A 17,942-nucleotide genomic window follows, 5' to 3' on the forward strand; every position below is an offset into this window, starting at 1 on the left:
TGTAAATTCAATTGGAGTTAGACAACACGTGTCAGGACCTACTCATCGTCGTAATCATACTCTAGAGATCTAATATTATCACACGGAATAGATGTGGATGCCGTTGAAATTCTGCAGCAGAGCGATGACATCTCAGATCATTATATAGTCTCGTGTAAATTGCATTTAGCCAAGGCTGCAAAGCCAACTCCATGTTTCAAATATGTGAGACCTATCACTTCTGCTACTAAAGATTGCTTTATTAATAATCTTCCTGATCAGTTTCATCATCTCAGCATCCTAGATAGCTTAGAAGAACTCGATATTGCAACAGAAACTTTTAACTCTCTCTTTTCCAGCACTTTAGACACAGTTGCTCCGTTGCGCTTAAAGAAGATTAAAGAAAATAGTCCAACGCCTTGGTACAACGAGCACACTCGGGCCCTTAAGAGAGCAGCCAGAAAAATGGAGCGCAACTGGAAGAAAACAAAACTAGAGGTATTTCGCATTTCATGGAAAGAGAGCTCAATTACTTACAGAGAGGCTTTAAAAGCTGCTAGATCTGCTTATTTTTCAACCCTATTAGAAGAAAATAAATAAAACTTTAGGTATTTATTTGAAACGGTGGCTAAACTAACGAAAAATAAAGCTTCAAGCCCAGAAGTTTCCAAGCAACACAGCAGTAATGACTTTATGAACTTCTTCACTTATAAGATTGATAATATCAGGGAGAAAATTATAACTATGCAACCGTCTACTACAGTATCGCATCAGGCAGTGCATTGTAGTCTTCCTGAGGAAAAATTTGATTCATTCGTTGCTATAGGAGAGGAAGAATTCGCTAAACTCATTAAATCATCTAAATCTACAACATGTATGTTAGACCCTATACCGACTAAGCTACTGAAAGAGATGCTTCCAGAGGTCATAGATCCTCTTCTTAATATCATTAATTCGTCTTTGTCTCTAGGATACGTACCAAAAAACTTTAAGCTGGCTATGATTAAACCGCTTGTTAAAAAAATGCAACTTGATCCTTCAGAATTAGTCAATTACAGGCCGATCTCGAATCTACCTTTTCTGTCAAAGATACTAGAAGAGGCAGTATCTTCACAACTATGTTCCTTTCTAGAAAGAAATGATATCTGCGAGGATTTTCAGTCCGGATTTAGACCATACCATAGTACTGAGACTGCTCTCGTTAGAGTAACAAATGATTTGCTCTTATCATCCGATCGTGGTTGTGTCTCGCTATTAGTGTTACTCGATCTTAGTGCTGCGTTTGACACTATTGACCACAACATTCTTTTAAATAGACTATAAAACTATGTTGGCATTAGTGGAATTGCACTAGCATGGTTTAAATCAGGGGTTTTCAAACTGTGGGTCGCGACCCATTTGTGGGTCGCAGATTGGGAAGAGGTGGGTCGCGCAGTCACTATTGGCTGCAGCTAAATTTACGTTTCATGAATGACACACACACAAACATTTTGCACGATGTACCAACGTTAAATAGAAATCGCTATGAGATCGCATTACACAGGAGAATTCAAATGTCACGAAAGGCGCTGCGTTTCCCAAAAGCATCGTATGCCTAAGTAGATCGTAAAACCGTTGCCACTTATGGTCTCTACGATCAGCTTAGCTCCCGGTGCTTTTAGGAAACGCAGCGGAGACCTGAATCAGCCTTTCGTGACATTTGAATTATCCGGTGTAGCCTAATGCGATCTCATGCAGAATGCAGAGCAGTGATTGGAGTAAACGAGTTTCTTCTTGTTAATAATACGCACATAACCGCTTAATGAACCGTGCCGCTCTGCGACGCTGAAATTGTTAACACATGTCGCAAGCGCGCGCTTCATGAAACAAATCGCACTAATTTCTCTGTCGTCTGTTCAACACAGCACTGTTGTCTTTCAGAGATATGGTCGTCGTAAGAGTGCGTTGTTTGCGTTCCCTTGCATGCATTTTGCTACAAAAAATATAGCCTATATATAAAAAGTATTTCACATGTACACACATGAGCACGAAAGCGTTTTCTGCGCTGAACAACGCAATGAGTTTAACAACACTCGCAGCATAAATATTAGTATTGAAATTCTAGGTCCAGGGTCTACTGTCAAATAAAATTATTAGTCTATTATATTTTTTATATTCTGATTTTTGTCATATCAAACCTTTGGTTATGAATAAGCTTACTTTTAAATTTTTTTTTCATTTCTTTAAATTTGTTCTGCCATGTCTGGTAAATCAGTTGAGGCAGCAGACAAAAACTACTCAGTATTCTTCACATTATTTCAACAGCCATTAGGCTGTTAGGCTCTCAATTTTTGATAATGTGCCAAAAGTTTGTATTGCAATTAAGCTTGTCATTCATACTATAACAAGGGAAAAAAAACTGCTCCAAAGAGAACTAACGCCTCCCACCCCACATTCATGCTTTAAAATTATTTTATATTTTGGTGGGTCTTGAGAGAGATTATTCTTGTCTAGGTGGGTCCTGGAATGGAAAAGTTTGGGAACCCCTGGTTTAAATCATACTTATCTGACCGTTATCAGTTTGTAGCAGTAAATGAAGAGATGTCTTATCAATCACAAGTTCAGTATGGCGTACCACAAGGCTCAGTACTAGGACCGCTGCTGTTCACTCTGTACATGCTACCATTAGGAGATATCATTAGGAAACATGGAATTAGCTTTCACTGTTATGCTGATGATACTCAGGTGTATATTTCTTCAAAACCTAACGAAACTTATCAATTCACTAAATTAACAGAATGGATAGCTGATATAAAAAATTGGATGACTCGTAATTTCCTACTTCTAAATTCTGAAAAAACAGAGATTCTAATTATTGGACAAAAAACTTCCTCATGTAATAACCTAGAATACTGTCTAACACTTGATGGCTGCTCTGTTAAGTCTCCGTCGTCGGTTAGGAACCTGGGTGTGCTCTTTGATACCAATCTTTCATTTGAAAGTCATGTGTCTAGTATCTGTAAAACCGCATTTTTCCATCTTAAAAATATATCTAAATTACGTCATATGCTCTCATTGACAAATGCGGAACAATTAGTTCATGCGTTCATGACATCAAGGCTAGATTATGGTAATGCTCTACTGGGTGTTTGCTCTGCACGCTTAATAAACAAACTACAGCTAGTTCAAAACGCAGCAGCTCGAGTTCTTACCAGAACCAGGAAGTATGACCATATTAGCCCGGTTCTGTCAAAACTGCACTGGCTCCCTATTAAACACCGCATCAATTTTAAAATATTGCTGATTACTTACAAAGCACTAAATGGTTTAGCTCTTCAGTACTTGAGCGAGCTCTTAACGCATTATACTCCTTCACGTCTATTGCAATCTCAAAATTCCGGCCAGTTAATAATACCTAGAATATCAAAATCAACTGCTGGCGGTAGATCCTTTTCCTATTTAGCACCAAAACTTTGGAACAGCCTTCCTACCATTGTCCGGGAAGCAGACACACTCTGTCAGTTCAAATCTAGATTAAAGACACATCTCTTTGACATAGCGTTCACATAATACATTATAGACTTCTATAATTCAATATTAGGCTGCATAGATTAGGTCAGCTGGAACCGGGAACACTTCCCATAAATCCTGATGTACTTGTTACATCATGAGAAGAATGGCATCTACGCTAATTTTAGTGTCTTTGTTTATCCCAAGGTTTTCCCGCAGCCTGCCGGATCCAGGCCGTTTCCAGATCTGATGAAGGACCTTCGCCTGGACCCGATGTCAACGCAGTGCTGAAGTGCCAACTAGTCTCTCCCTATGGAGGATCCCTTTCCCACTCTACAGATAAAGCGTCGTCGGGAAAACTCAATTTGCGTATCTACCCCGAATTGATAAAATAAAATAAAATTCTGAATCAAAACTATAAGGAAACACCAGTAATTTGTTTAGGCTTGGGGTCCGTTCTTCGTACGTCGCTAACTCACTTAGCAGGATTTGATTGTTGGCGATTTGGCATGATCTTGGATTGTTTGGTTCTTCAACGCTCATCCTGGACTTGCTGTCATAGCAACATGTGCGCAAACTTAAACCTGCTCGGGAGCAGGCTTATTTCATGTAAACAGGATTAGATCCCGGCTTCATAAGTGGAGCTGATACGGGAAGTCCAGCGCAGCGCGAAAGTGCACTTTCTTTCTGAGATATATATTTTTTCTCGTGATTCGTGAGATTGTCGTTTTTGTCGCTTTTATGTTTAAAAGACAGTTTTAGGTTTTTTTTTTTTTTTTTTTTTTTTTTTTTTTTTTTTTTTGTGGCATTTCCAAGCCACTTAAGACCCAATGTTGTAAAGCAGTGTTTTTTTTTTTTTGTTGTTGTTGTTTGTTTGTTTTTAGGCTATCATCATTTTTTATGAAGATCATACAATCATGACCATGCCGATTACAGATATGTCACTCAGGCTTCACTAACGTGATTGGTACCATAGACAATAGGCTACCATAGACTGCCATCAAGGCCTCAATGAAGGGGATTATGTGAACAGAAAGGGGATTCACAATGTAAATGTGCAGCCCAGTTACTATTGTGATTCTTAATATTCCAGATTAGTAATACTATATCAAATAAAAAAAAGGCAGTTGACTAAAATCTTCCATATCACAAATGTGAAAGCAAAATGCCCAGGATCTGTGCATGACTTAAGAATTTTCAGAGATTCACATTTATGCACATTATTTGAAAGTGGTAAGAAAAGTTCCACAATTAAATATCAAGCTCACTGTATTACATACACTTATGCTGATCCTAACAGAACTGCATTTTTTCATAGGTGATTATGACATGTTCCTGCCTGCAGACAGGGGTTTTATGACCCCATTCCCTGACCCAAACCAGTTACAATGCAGTTCTAGCCAGGACAAGGGCACACAATGAAATGAACTTTCGCTAACTAAAGGGAAGATGTCAGTGTCTGAAAAGTCTGAGGGTTGCACACCTGACAGGGCCTGTGACACTGTTGCATGTGCCATATTACACAACATTGCCAAAAAAAAAAAAAAAAACACTTTTCATTAAATTTTTTATAAAAGACAAATATGCTTAGTTCCTTGAGTTTTATTTCAATTGTTCTTTGTAAAGAAAAGCCAGTGGTCAAGTGCCTGCAACAAGAGATATTAGACACATGCCTCATGCAACAAATAAAAAGGAAAAGTTGGCTATACACTGTCCACCTGTAGGCCTATGTCTCCTCTGTCTGTGCAGACTCTTCTGTAGGCCTTTCTGTAGATGTGGAATCCTGCAACTTATATTGCAGCCATAAAGCATACAAGTATAAATGAAGTAAAGTTATTTATGCACTTGCAGGTAGGCTAGTTCTTATGACAGTTATCTGAGAGGGTTTATTCACTGTCCAGTGCAATGGAAACAAATGGACATTACAAAGTCTTATACTTTCTTTCCTTTGGAAAGTTAGAAAATGTCCACTTACTGCACATATTTCAGCCACCACTTTCTTGGGAACAGATACAAGTGTTGGTGTATTATGTAAAAGTGCACAAAAGAGGAAAACACAATGACATTACAATGAACAACACTCGGGAAAAATGTGATCAATAACTCATGGCAAAATATGTTTACATTAACATAAGTTTATCAGTTTTCACTTTCACAAGTCAAAGCAATTCATCGTTACTCAAGATATAACAGTTGAAATGACTATACGGCCTTAATTTAATGCAGCAAAAATTATTTTATAGTGTAGGCTACTAAGATCTTTTCTTTTTTTCTCAGCCTTTTTCTTGGTTGCTTTTATAAACAGACAACCATTTATTTAACAGTGTCTTTTATAAAATAGCCTATAATATAACTAAAAATTACCATTATGTAGAATATTGTTGTACTTCACTTTTATTTGTTACCATGTTCTAGTGGTGACTGACATTACAATGAACAAAGTAATTATGCAATTATTAAAATACAAAAAGATAGGCTAATAAGTGATAAAAACATCTAACATGGCCACTTCTAACGGATTTAAATTGTCTGCTACTTTTTTCTACTCCTGGCTTTTGCAGACTTTGAGGTGTTCCCTGGCGTTTTGATTAAACATTAAAATTCCGAATAAACTTCGACTATTAGTTCTTGCTCTGCTGAGGAGAAAAACTGAGCGCGCTCTTTGGCCACGCTGAGCAGCCAATAGCAGCGTTGCTGATCAATGTTTCTACTATCGATACATATCCCCTTTTAACCAGCGCATGAACGCGCAATTATCTCAGATAACTCAATCCAGCGATACTAATCATATCCGGCAAGTGTGTTCGAAGAACCGAGTTAGCCAGATCATGATTCGCACGATGATATCATCTTGGATGTGACATTTGATCTCGGATGTAATAAGCAACGTACGAAGAACGGACCCTTGGTTTGTAGGGAATTCCAAACCTGCACACATATATTCAAATGCACATAACTATAGAACCCGTTCTTAATGCGCATCTGAACGCCATCAGCGTTTCTCACAGGTTCGTGTTTAAAGTCTGTGTAGAGAGAATGGTGTCATCATGGCGGCCCTAATTTAAAAACAAATGATCGTTGCGACGGAAGCGAATCAATCAAAACTAACTTTAGCTGGAAAATAACTTTATTAAAGAACCGCTATAAAGCCAAAACAATCTTACGTTAAATTATACATTTATATCTGTAAAGCTGCTTTGAGACAATCTACATTGTTAAAAGCGCTATATAAATGAAGATGACTTGACTTGACTTGACATGTTCCTGCCTGCAGACAGGTGTTTTATGACCCCATTCCCTGACCCAAACCAGTTACAATGCAGCTCTGACCAGGACAAGGGCACACAATGAAATGAACTTTGGCTAAAGGCAAGATTTCAGTGTCTGAAAAGGGTTGCACACCTGACAGGGCCTGTGACAACAACATTGTCAAAAAAAAAAAAAAAAAAAAAAAACACTTTTCATTAAATGTTTAATAAAAGACAAATATGCTTAGTTTCTTGAGTTTTATTTCAATTGTTTTTTGTAAAGAAAAGCCAGTGGTCAAGTGCCTGCAACAAGAGATATTAGAGACATGCCTCATGCAACAAATAAAAGGGAAAAGTTGGCTACACACTGCCCACCTGTAGGCCTATGTCTCCTCTGTCTGGGCAGACTCTTCTGTAGGCCTTTCTGTAGATGTGGAATCCTGCAACTTATATTGCAGCCATAAAGCATACAAGTATAAATGAAGTAAAGTTATTTATGCACTTGCAGGTAGGCTAGTTCCTCCATATGACAGTTATCTGAGAGGGTTTATTCACTGTCCAGTGCAATGGAAACAAATGGACATTACAAAGTCTTATACTTTCTTTCCTTTGGAAAGTTAGAAAATGTCCACTTACTGCACATATTTCAGCCACCACTTTCTTGGGAACAGACACAAGTGAATGTGATCAATAACTCATGGCAAAATATTTTTACATTAACATAAGTTTATCAGTTTTCACTTTCACAAGTCAAAGCAATTCATCATTACTCAAGATTTAACAGTTGAAATGACTATACGGCCTTAATTTAATGCAGAAAAAAATATTTTACAGTGTAGGCTACTAAGATCTTTTCTTTCTTTTTTTTCTCAGCCTTCTTCTTGGTTGCTTTTATAAACAGACAACCAATTATTTAACAGTGCCTTTTATAAAAGAGACTATAATATAACTAAAAATGACCATTATGTAGAATATTTTTGTACTTCACTTTTATTTGTTCCCATGTTCTAGTGTGGTGACTCTGACATTACAATGAACAAAGTAATTATGCAATTATTAAAATACAAAAATATAGGCTAATAAGTGATAAAAAAAACATCTAACATGGCCACTTCTAAAGGATTTAAATTGTCTGCTACTTTTTGCTAACCCTCTCTCCTGGCTTTTGCTGACTTTGAGGTGTTCCCTGGCGTTTTGATTAAACATTGAAATTCCGAATAAACTTCGACTATTAGTTCTTGCTCTGCTGAGGAGAAAAACTGAGCGCGCTCTTTGACCACGCTGAGCAGCCAATAGCAGCGTTGCTGATCAATGTTTCTACTATCGATACATATCCCCTTTTAAACCAGCGCATGAACGCGCAATTATCTCAGATAACTCAATCCAGCGATACTAATCATATCCGGCAAAAGCGTTCGAAGAACCTAATTAGCCGGATCATGATTAGCACGATTATATCATCTTGGATGTCTCATTTGATCTCGGATGTTTTAAGCAACGTACGAAGAACGAGCCACAGGTGTTATTCAATGGCAACAGTGAATTAAATAAGCCGATTCGTTCAAATACTGATTCATGCAGTTACAAAACACCACATGTTGCTTAGAGGCGGAGCGGTTCTTTGGAGTTTTAAACTTTTTTTTTTTTTTTTCAGCAAAACAGCAAAAAAGAAAGAATATTTTTTTCCAGATAAACACTCTTCCCGTGTGATATCTAGTATATCATATTATATAATAAATTATCACACACATGGGCTTTTTTACACTATTTTTAAATGGGACATTTTTTTTAATTAATTCTGATGTTTGTGAGGTGACAGAAGAAAGTAGGCCTATCTAAATGTTAGCGAAGGTTGGCTGGTTGTGGGTGTGCAACTTGTAGGTCGCAGTTGAATACACGTGGATTATGGCAGTGTACAGATAAGAGACAGTTGGGTTAGACTTTCTTCCTCCACTTCACAAACATCAAAATGAAAACAAAATGTATACATAAATACATATGACCATAAATAAATGTGAAAATAAATAAATGAAAAAAATAAATAAATCAGGGAAAAATACAATCATAGGCTATAAATAAGGGGAAAAAAGTATACACATTTATTTTTATTTTTTTACATTTCTTAATATGTTTATTTGTGTATTTATGTATGTATTTGTTTTAGTTATTTATAACAAACAATTTATATTTATACGTATATTTGTTTATTTATTATTATGTCAGCTTTGTCATTCCATAGCTGGTTACACTTCAGACAGTGCACTTTACAGATAGGCCAATATAAATGAACATAAAAGATACACGGTACAAAATAGGCTACAGAATGTAAAACAATAATAAAGATTGTAAAAAAAGAATATTATTGCCCAAAAAAAAAAAAAATCCAAAAATACTGTGTTGGGTCAAAAATGAATTTACATGTGCATTAAGCTATAAATATCATTTACTAAATTAAACTAACACAGAAAACACAATTGCATTACAATAACACATGACAGTGCAAAAAGCATGAAACTAAAGTTAAAACATTGGCAGAGAATTAATGTGAACTGGTGTGAGTCATTTTTGGGGGAAATTTTCATACACATGCTCCTTCTTTGATTTCTGCAAGGAAAAATGCAGTCATATTATTATAATTTTTTTTAATTGGCTTTAAATTTAAATACCTTATAATGAACTGTTTCTGTAAAATAACTTATTTGACCAGTCTTCGTTTTAAGATTTGAAAATTGTAATTTATTTTATGTATTGTTTAATGATCGCTGTCGTCTGTAATGTATAATCTATATTTTTATTTGGAGGATAGTCTATATTTTCTAGTGTTTCTTTCACAAATCCACGGTAACTTTACAAGCCCAGCCTCTAATGGAACAGCATTCTATTGCACATGCGCGACTTTACCTGCTACTCCGTGAGTACCACTGCATAAAGTTGATCTCTGCAAGATGTCTGTTAAATTCCAGATAGCAACGACTATTTGATGTGCATTTTACATCTGGTAGACGTATTTTTAAGAGTGTTTGCTCATCTGCAATACGTCTATAGGACGTTTCCTGTCAGATGTCAAATAGATGTTTAGAAGATGTCTTTAAGATGTAATGATTTAGAATGTATGTTAAACTGACATCTTCTAAACGTCTATTTGACATCTGACAGGAAACGTCCTATAGACGTATTGCAGATGAGCAAACACTCTTAAAAATGCATCTTCCAGATGTGAACACACACATCAAATAGATGTCTCCGTGATGTACGTGTGCTATCAGGGATTGTTCTAACCCAGATAGCACACATCTATTTGATGCGTGTTTACATCTGGAAGACGTATTTTTTTTAAATGTTTGCTCATCTGCAATACGTCTATAGGACGTTTAGTCTTTAAGATGGATTTAGAATGTTAAACTGACATCTTAAAGATGTCTATCAGATGTTAATAATCAGCAGATGCTTTCCAGATAAAGTGATCTTTAACAGACATCTTGCAGACGTACGTGTGCTATCTGGGAATGGTCTGTCTGGAAGATATCAGATTCAATTGATCCGATGATAATCAGCATGCTTTTTTTTTTACAATCACAATAATACCAACATATCATTTAGTAATAAATAGCCTAACATATTGCGCTAGTTTAAGTAAAAAATATAATTTATATTTTATAACTGACGAATCTGCGGCCGACCTTTCACTTCTGGAGTCACAACAGTTAAACTTATGCGTTAAAGGATTAGTTCACTCCAAAATGAAAATTTCCTGATAATTTACTCACCCGAATGCCATCCAAGATGTAGCCTACTAACAGAAAGTTGACTGACAGTGACATGCGGATTTGTAACAGGTACGGTCAGTAACGAGTATTTTTTTTATGTTTGGATGAACTGATCACTGAATATAATAATCATTTATTAATAACATTTTATTGTTATTGAGGAATAATAGGCTACCATACTTGTCGGTGTGCTAATAGATTTAGATTTGTGCTAATTCATTTCTAGGACTACAAAATGGAATAATTAATTTTTATTAAAATTATTTATTATTGTGCAACACAGTCATAAATGATCTTACCATTTTTTGTGTTTTTTGTTGACAGGATGCTGCATTATTTATGTCTTCCTCCCGGGTCTGAACTGCATTAACAATAATCACAGATACATCATGTTAAAACAGCAATGTTTTTTAATCCTATATTGAATTTTGTATCTTAAAAAAAGAGAAATATTTTCCCTTATGCATTCAGTGCTTGCTCTCCTGACCTGCTTTTCTACATTTCCTGCAGATGCAGAAGATCACAATGACTGTAACCACAATCATCAGAGATCCAGCAGCAGCAGCAGAGATCAACACTATCACTGAGACTGGCTGTGAAGTAGACTGACCATCCCGTTCTGTAATGATGAAGAAAGAAGTGAATGCATCAGTGTGATCTACAACAGAAGACAGATCAGGTCAGTAAATACACACATATATTATATCATCAGTGCTGTGGTACCTGCACATGTGTGACAGAGTGTGTTGATGTCCAGATGTGTGGTCTGGTTGCTGATGGGATTGTTCAGCACACAGCTGTAGGTGTTTTTATCCTGATATTCCACCTCCAGAGGTAGAGAGAGACTGATGCTGAGATCACACACACTGATGCTGGACAATACACTGATTCCTTTGTACCAGGAGAGAGTCGCATCATGCACATTCAACACTGATGAACACAGCAATGAACAATTTGATGACGAACAGTTTGAAGAGTTACTGATGATGACAGGAACAGGCAGACGAGCTGGAAAACATGAGCGAATAAACAGAAATCTGAATGGATCTTGTCAACAAAATTGTATTTTCGACTCAATGTGTTGAGGGAGTGTTTAGTGTGATGGCGTTTTGTCTATCTCAAACTACAAAATGATAAAACATTTCAATATGTAAATAGTTTAGTAATATTCTGGTTTCAGTGCCAGTTAAACTCAATTGACAGCATTTGTGGAATAATGTTGATAGCCACAAAAATAATTTCCATTTGTATTTTTAATATTTGTAATTTAAGAAGAGAGTGCAGGAAGTTAGAAAGTGTCACGGGATGACAAAATACAAAAGGTGCGAGGACTCAAGTGCAGAGAAAGAAATATTTATTAATAAAATAAAGGCTAAACACAAAACAAAACCCACGAGGGGGAAAACATAACTAACAAATATAACAACCAAAAACAGAACATAAACTTCTGGGGAATCAAAGGGAACAGGAAACATTAGACAATGTACCGACACAGACTGCAAACAAGAGGGAACTAATAAAGGGAAACTAATCAGGAGGGAACAGGTGGATGAACTCAAACAATAATCAGATAACAAGGGGGAGGGATCAGACAATAACACGAGCACATGGCCCAAAATAACAAAACACCCATGTGCAGCACAAGACAGGACAGGCATGTGACAGAAAGTGCATGGAAATCATCAAAACTTCATGTTCATTTTGAGCAGTTGAAAGGGCTTTTAGTTCACCAGCAAAGGCTGCAAGTTCTGCTAATATCTCAAAATGAATAACTACTAACTGCAGTAATGCAGGGTTTTTAATCAAAACCATCAATAGGCGCTGTTCCACTGTCAGGCCAGTGCAAGTTTAGCCCCTCCGGTTCAAACCGGCCCGCTCTAAGCGGGACGCAAAACTGTGCCTGTCCGCACGGGAGGCGGGCGCTCTTACAAGGAGGCTTATGTCCGCAGTCTCTAGTGTCAGTCGCTAGATCGCCTCTTGAGATCAGGGGAGTGAGGTTCACTTATACAGTTTGAGATAATATATGTTCCCCTTCTACAATCAACTGTGGTGTTCCACAGGGCTCCCTGCTGAGACCAAATTTGTTTTCAATTTAGATGTTACCTCTTGGGTGTTCCGAAGCATACGAGTCAGAGAGATACATTTGCAGCGTGATTTATTAATCAGAGTAATCAAACAGGCAATGGTCAGAACCGTCAGATACAGCAGAGAAGGCAGGGCAAAATCGTTGTACAATACCGGGTGAAAGACAAACCTGAAATCGTAGACCATAGCTTTAACTTTTTAACCTTCAAATCATTGAGTCTCTTTATAAGGTGTTTCCCAATATTAGGCAGAAATGTGGGTGTTTATTTTGACACACTTTGAATTTTAAATATCACATTAAGAATTAGGTTGAGTCATGTTTTTATCAGTTACGAAATATTTCCAAGGTGAGCCAGTTTTTAAAGGTGCAGTGTGTGATTTTTAGCGGCATCTAGTGGTGCGCTTGTGAATTGCAAACAGTTAATTACTCATTGCCTTTCCTTCTATTTTCAAACTCGAATGTAGGCGTGGGCATTATTTTCTGCTGTTTCTCATTCAAGTTAGTGACGTAACGTGCTATGTAGCGCTGTTTGTTCGCTGCCGGCTACGATAGAAACATAACGTCACGATATGTTGACCTTCATGGAAGGGGGTGCCCGCTGTTATGTAGATATAAATGACTCATTCTAAGGTAATAAAACATAATAAAACATAAGTAAGGTCTTTATACACCACTGAAAACATAGTTAAGGATCTTATATTGCATTTCTGTCAATAGATCCTCAGAAATATCACACATTGCACCTTTAAGTTTTAAAGATATAGAAAAGCTTATTCTTGCTTTTATTTAATCTCGTCTTGATTATTGTAACGCCCCAGTTTTCTACTTTAAGATCACGGCATCGTTGACGCAAGCACTTCACATTGAGTCTGGCTTAATAAAAAAGTAAGGAAATATTTTATGTTAATATTTTTGGGAGTCAACATTACACCACAAATGCTGTTGATTGAGTACAGAATATTCCTTTAAAAAACAAGAATATTTGAAGGGCTGGAGTCTGGACAAAAGATCTGTACTCACCATAGACAGAAACACTGAATGTTTTTGATGATTTTTTCAATCCACTTATCTCTAGTTGATAATCTCCAGCATGTTCAGTTCTGGTGTTTGTGATGGTCAGAGATCCAGTTTGATCGTCCAGCTTCAGTCTGTCTCTGAATCTCCCATCAGGAACATCATCATATGTGGAGAAGATTTGCTTCTTTTTATTCATTTTAATTATGAGAGCCTTTTCAGCTCCAAATGTCCACATTATGTAGTCGTCTTTATGTATTTGAGTATCAGAGTTTAGAGTTACGGAATCTCCCTCCATCACTGACACTGAATCACCAAACACACCTGATGCACAAACAGATTAAGACTCCTGATGGTTTACAAAGCCTGAAATCAGCTGTAGTTTGTAACTAATTTACTAAAGAAAGGTGAGATATATGAACATTATATTAATGAAGTAATTACAACATGGAAAGTTTATTTTTTCTGGAACTTAACATCATTTAAAACCCCACGAAGATGTGGCTTAGCTGTGAAGAATGTCACTGATATTTAGCAAAAAATATAAACATTTTATAACTTACCTGTCAGATGGCACCAGCAAAAACAGAACAAAGCAAACGTGTGAAACATTCTCAAGTTGTGACACTAGCAGCTGATCTTAGTCAAAACTCAAACCTGCAAAATGTGGTTTGGTCTGCTTTGTAGGTGGGCTTTCATTCAAAGAAGAGTGGAATATGGTGCACATCTTCCTAAACTTCATGCTGAATTAGAGCTTTTACATGTGAGATTTAAATGGTTTTATAATTCAATTTAATTTAAATAAATCAAAATTAAATACTTTTTTAATTATTGTGTATGGTTTTAACAAAATAAAAGGTACTAGCTGCTCATAGTTGAACTGAAACTGCTGTGGTCGGGTTTCTACAGAAATGTGGTTTGATGTAGTTGAGAAGGCACGTTTGTAAGTGAAGTGATTCTTCCTCTCCTGCTTTTAATGAACTTAAGAGTTGATTCCCTCACAAAACAGCTTTAAAGTAAAAAAAAAAAAAAAACTGAATTATAAAAAACATAATATGTTTGTCCCCACCTCTTTTTGAAACATCTTGTGGTAGATGTATCTATATAAAGTAAACCTCTAGTTGAGTTGCAAACTCTCTTTTCATTCTGGTGAAATTACAAAACAAAATGCGCACAGAGATATCTCAGTGTAGGCGGTCATATACAAACGACTGGTATGTAAAGACATTAGCTCAAAGGGGAAATATTAATAATAATCCATAATTACCAAAGGAGAACTCGGCAACTATAGTCACTTCTTCGCTGATTTTCCCTTTTGTTGTTGCATGTTTTCCCCACGAGCTCCCCCTACAGCTGTGGGGGGGCGTATATTTCACACCACGGTCTTAAACAACTCACTTGCGGCGGCCTCCTCCCCCTTTCTACCGCTGCTCATGTGCGTTTGTTTTGATGGGAGCAAGCCAACTGTATCGTGTGGAGCTATGTCTACCGAGGTGGGTAATCTGGTAATACATCATACATGCGTGTGTTTATGTTGAATTGCCGTAAAGCAATTCGTGTTTCGCGCTCGTTCTCGTTCTCGCTTCTCACGAGACTTCCAATTTCTATCTTGCCGGGACGCAAATTTTTTTTTTTGCAGGGTGGTAGCGGAAGACTCATTAATATTGATTAGGGAAGTCATCCCTGATTGGTCTGATGACCTACCCTAACCCCGCCCCTAAACCTACCCGTCACTGGGGTCTATGTGATGACCTACCCCAACCCCGCCCCTAAACCTACCCGTCACTGAGGTTAAGACCAATCAGGGATGACTTCCCTAATGAATATTAATGAGTCTTCCGCAACCACCCTGCAAAAAAAAAATTCGCTGCCGGGACGGTAGTCCCCAAGTTGCAAGGATGGTTTTCCACCTGGGAACGCTGGGGGGAGCGGGGAAAGTCACCAATACCACCAGAACAGGTTGTTTAACCTTCCAAATGATTTCTAGACAGTTTTATTAGGTTAAAAAAGTTACCAAGTTCTCCTTTAAACCAAATGGCTGCTTCACCACACTGGCCAAAAAAAAAAAAAAAGGTACTTTTACTCAATGTGAATGTAACCTCACGCGCACAGGATCAAAGGCGTCAGCAGCAGAAGACAGGATGAGAGGATTCACGAGGAAGAGAAGAAAGTCGAAGAGAAGAGTCACATGGTTGACGATCAGGGCAAAGTCCACCACTCGGACAGTAACGCTAGACGGCTCCGTCAGGGTCTTTGATCACCGTCGATCTCACAGTTCACACAGGCTTACTAATCGAGGTCGCTGGCCGCTAGCTTGTTAGCAAAGTCCATGCAAAAACACTAACCACTAAATCAGCGGCTAAATTAAACTTATCTCAGTCTTCGTGTGCGGAGTTGGCCACTCACACAGACAGAATTATCACTTTTAACGTTTCATATAAGAATCCTTGTTGAACACTTTCAGAAAAACACTTCCCCTCCACACACACACCCCTCCCCTCTGTGCTACCTGATCCCTCCCACCGGGAAACGACCTGAACAAGCTGTGACGCGATTCGTCAAATATCAGTCATAATACATGTTAGACAATAATAATAATAAAGTGCTAAAATTATCACAAATACACAAAAGATTATGATGCACGTCTGACGTCATTCATATTAATTCGTATATTCCACCCCATACCCGCTACAATCACTAAGCATGCAGACGCATTTAAGACAATTTGATTTAAAACAATACAATAAGATTAGTTAACAACGTGATCTTCTAAAATAAGAGCGAGCCACAAATCCGTGAGTACAGTTTACAAACCAGTGGGAACGGATTGCGAAAGCGTGGGAACGGATTGTGAATTTGTGGGTACAGATTGCAAAAACTGAAGGCACGGCTTACAAATCGAGAGCGCAGATTAGAAACTTGTGGGTACGGTTTATTAATGCGTGGGCACGATGTGTTAAACCGAGGGAACAGTTTGAGAATTCGTGAGTACGGTTTATAAACTGAGCGGACATATTTCAAAACCGTTAATTGCCACGGATTTATTATTTTTCTCACACAGGTGACTTCCCGGGCTCCGTACGTTACAGATATCTTGAATGACAATTCCAACTATCCAAAATGTAATTACGACTAGTCAGAAAGACGTTGGTGATATCTACAATGTTAATTCCGGATAGTCAAACTTAACTTTTAAATGTAAAAATTGCTTGCCATACGCGCTTCACATGTGTTCAGTCGACGTACAGCGAGCGGTTCTGTTTACAAGAAGATTGCGATGTCACGCAGATGTGATGTTCCTGGCTGTGGACAAACATGTTTGAATAATACCCTGCTGAAAGATCCAGACGTCAGGGGAAAATGGATGCAGTTTATTTTTTGTGGACGTCCCAGTCCCGGCAGTGTTAATTTATGCGTGTGTTCTCCACATTTCAAGGATGACTGTTGCGAGCAATCGCAGTGTAATGCTGGCTTTGCCAGAAAACTTTTGCATAAGGCCGTGTGGACTATTCTGGACTCAACAACGACGACGCAAACTGTAGCCTAAGTAATGTAGGCTATTTAAAACTTAAAACTAACACCCCTAAAACAGACTGTTTTAATCAGAGGATGAGAAACAGGGTGGGAAAATGTCATAAATCACTCAATTTTAAAAGTTTTTTGGCCAAAAAACTATAGTAATACTATAATTGCACCTAAGGGAACATAAGAAAAGAAGAAAAAAAACTATGTCATGACCCCTTTAAGGCCAGACAAGTAGTTTGTTGAGGGTTTATGTATAAAGAAGGACTACGTCTGCGCATATTCAAACCACTCTCAGGAAAAAAAAGCTACAAAAGCTGTCACTGTGGCGGTACCTTTTCAAAAGGTACACTTTTGTACCTAAAGAGTGCATATTAGTCCCTCAAAGGTATTGGTACCAAAAGTGTACATATTAGTACCTAAATGGTACCGGTTTAGTACCGGGGGACCCTTTTGAAGGGTACTGTCCCAGCGACAGCTTTTGTACCTTTTTTTCTGGGTAGACTGTGTACAGTTGAGACACTTTTTGAGTTTTGATTTTTCACACAAAAATACATACGGAAAAGAATTGACATTACATTAGCATGTAGACTAATATATTATCAATCAATAAGACCCATAAGTAGTTTACATTTTCCACAATTAGCGAATAAAAATAAGGTGCTTTTTAAGTCAACTCTGTCTCAACTGTACCTATGTACGGGACAGTTGAGACAGTACTATGGTACAGTTGAGACACCCATTTTTAATGAGGAAAATGTAACTAAATGTTCATTGCAAATATAATGAATAAAGACAAATGAAGAAATGAAGCTCTTTTCTTTTTTTCACATATCG

General features: G+C 37.4%; 1 protein-coding gene across 2 annotated transcripts; it reads right to left on the minus strand.

Annotated features, from left to right (window-relative positions):
• Positions 1-8,803: 8,803 nt before the first annotated feature.
• Positions 8,804-15,283, minus strand: LOC307169835 (CD48 antigen-like). 2 transcript variants are annotated; one of them, XM_079890669.1, is made up of 6 exons: positions 14,851-15,283; positions 13,590-13,907; positions 11,207-11,491; positions 10,971-11,102; positions 10,783-10,844; positions 8,804-9,320 (listed from the first exon to the last, which is right to left on the minus strand). In XM_079890669.1, the coding sequence occupies exons 2-6, from the start codon at positions 13,879-13,881 to the stop codon at positions 9,276-9,278; spliced, it is 816 nt and encodes a 271-aa protein (XP_079746795.1). In that variant the 5' UTR covers positions 13,882-13,907; positions 14,851-15,283; the 3' UTR covers positions 8,804-9,275. The 2 variants fall into 2 exon arrangements, with proteins under 2 accessions (XP_079746795.1, XP_079746794.1); XM_079890668.1 differs by lacking the exon at positions 14,851-15,283 and adding an exon at positions 14,147-14,366 and having other exon boundaries at positions 8,907-9,320.
• Between the last annotated feature and the right edge of the window lie 2,659 nt (positions 15,284-17,942).

The sequence above is a fragment of the Squalius cephalus genome, assembly GCF_949319135.1.
Source record: "Squalius cephalus genome assembly, chromosome: 13".
NCBI classification, from domain to species: Eukaryota; Metazoa; Chordata; class Actinopteri; order Cypriniformes; family Leuciscidae; genus Squalius; species Squalius cephalus.

Excerpts from the sequence above, each read along its gene's own strand:
- LOC307169835 (XM_079890668.1), bottom strand. The coding sequence starts at position 14,195 with ATGTTTCACACGTTTGCTTTGTTCTGTTTTTGCTGGTGCCATCTGACA. Across the intron at positions 11,103-11,206 it reads ACTCTGTCACACATGTGCAG|AACGGGATGGTCAGTCTACT; the intron begins GTACCACAGCAC and ends TCATCATTACAG. Across the intron at positions 10,845-10,970 it reads CAGGAAATGTAGAAAAGCAG|TTCAGACCCGGGAGGAAGAC; the intron begins GTCAGGAGAGCA and ends TTGTTAATGCAG.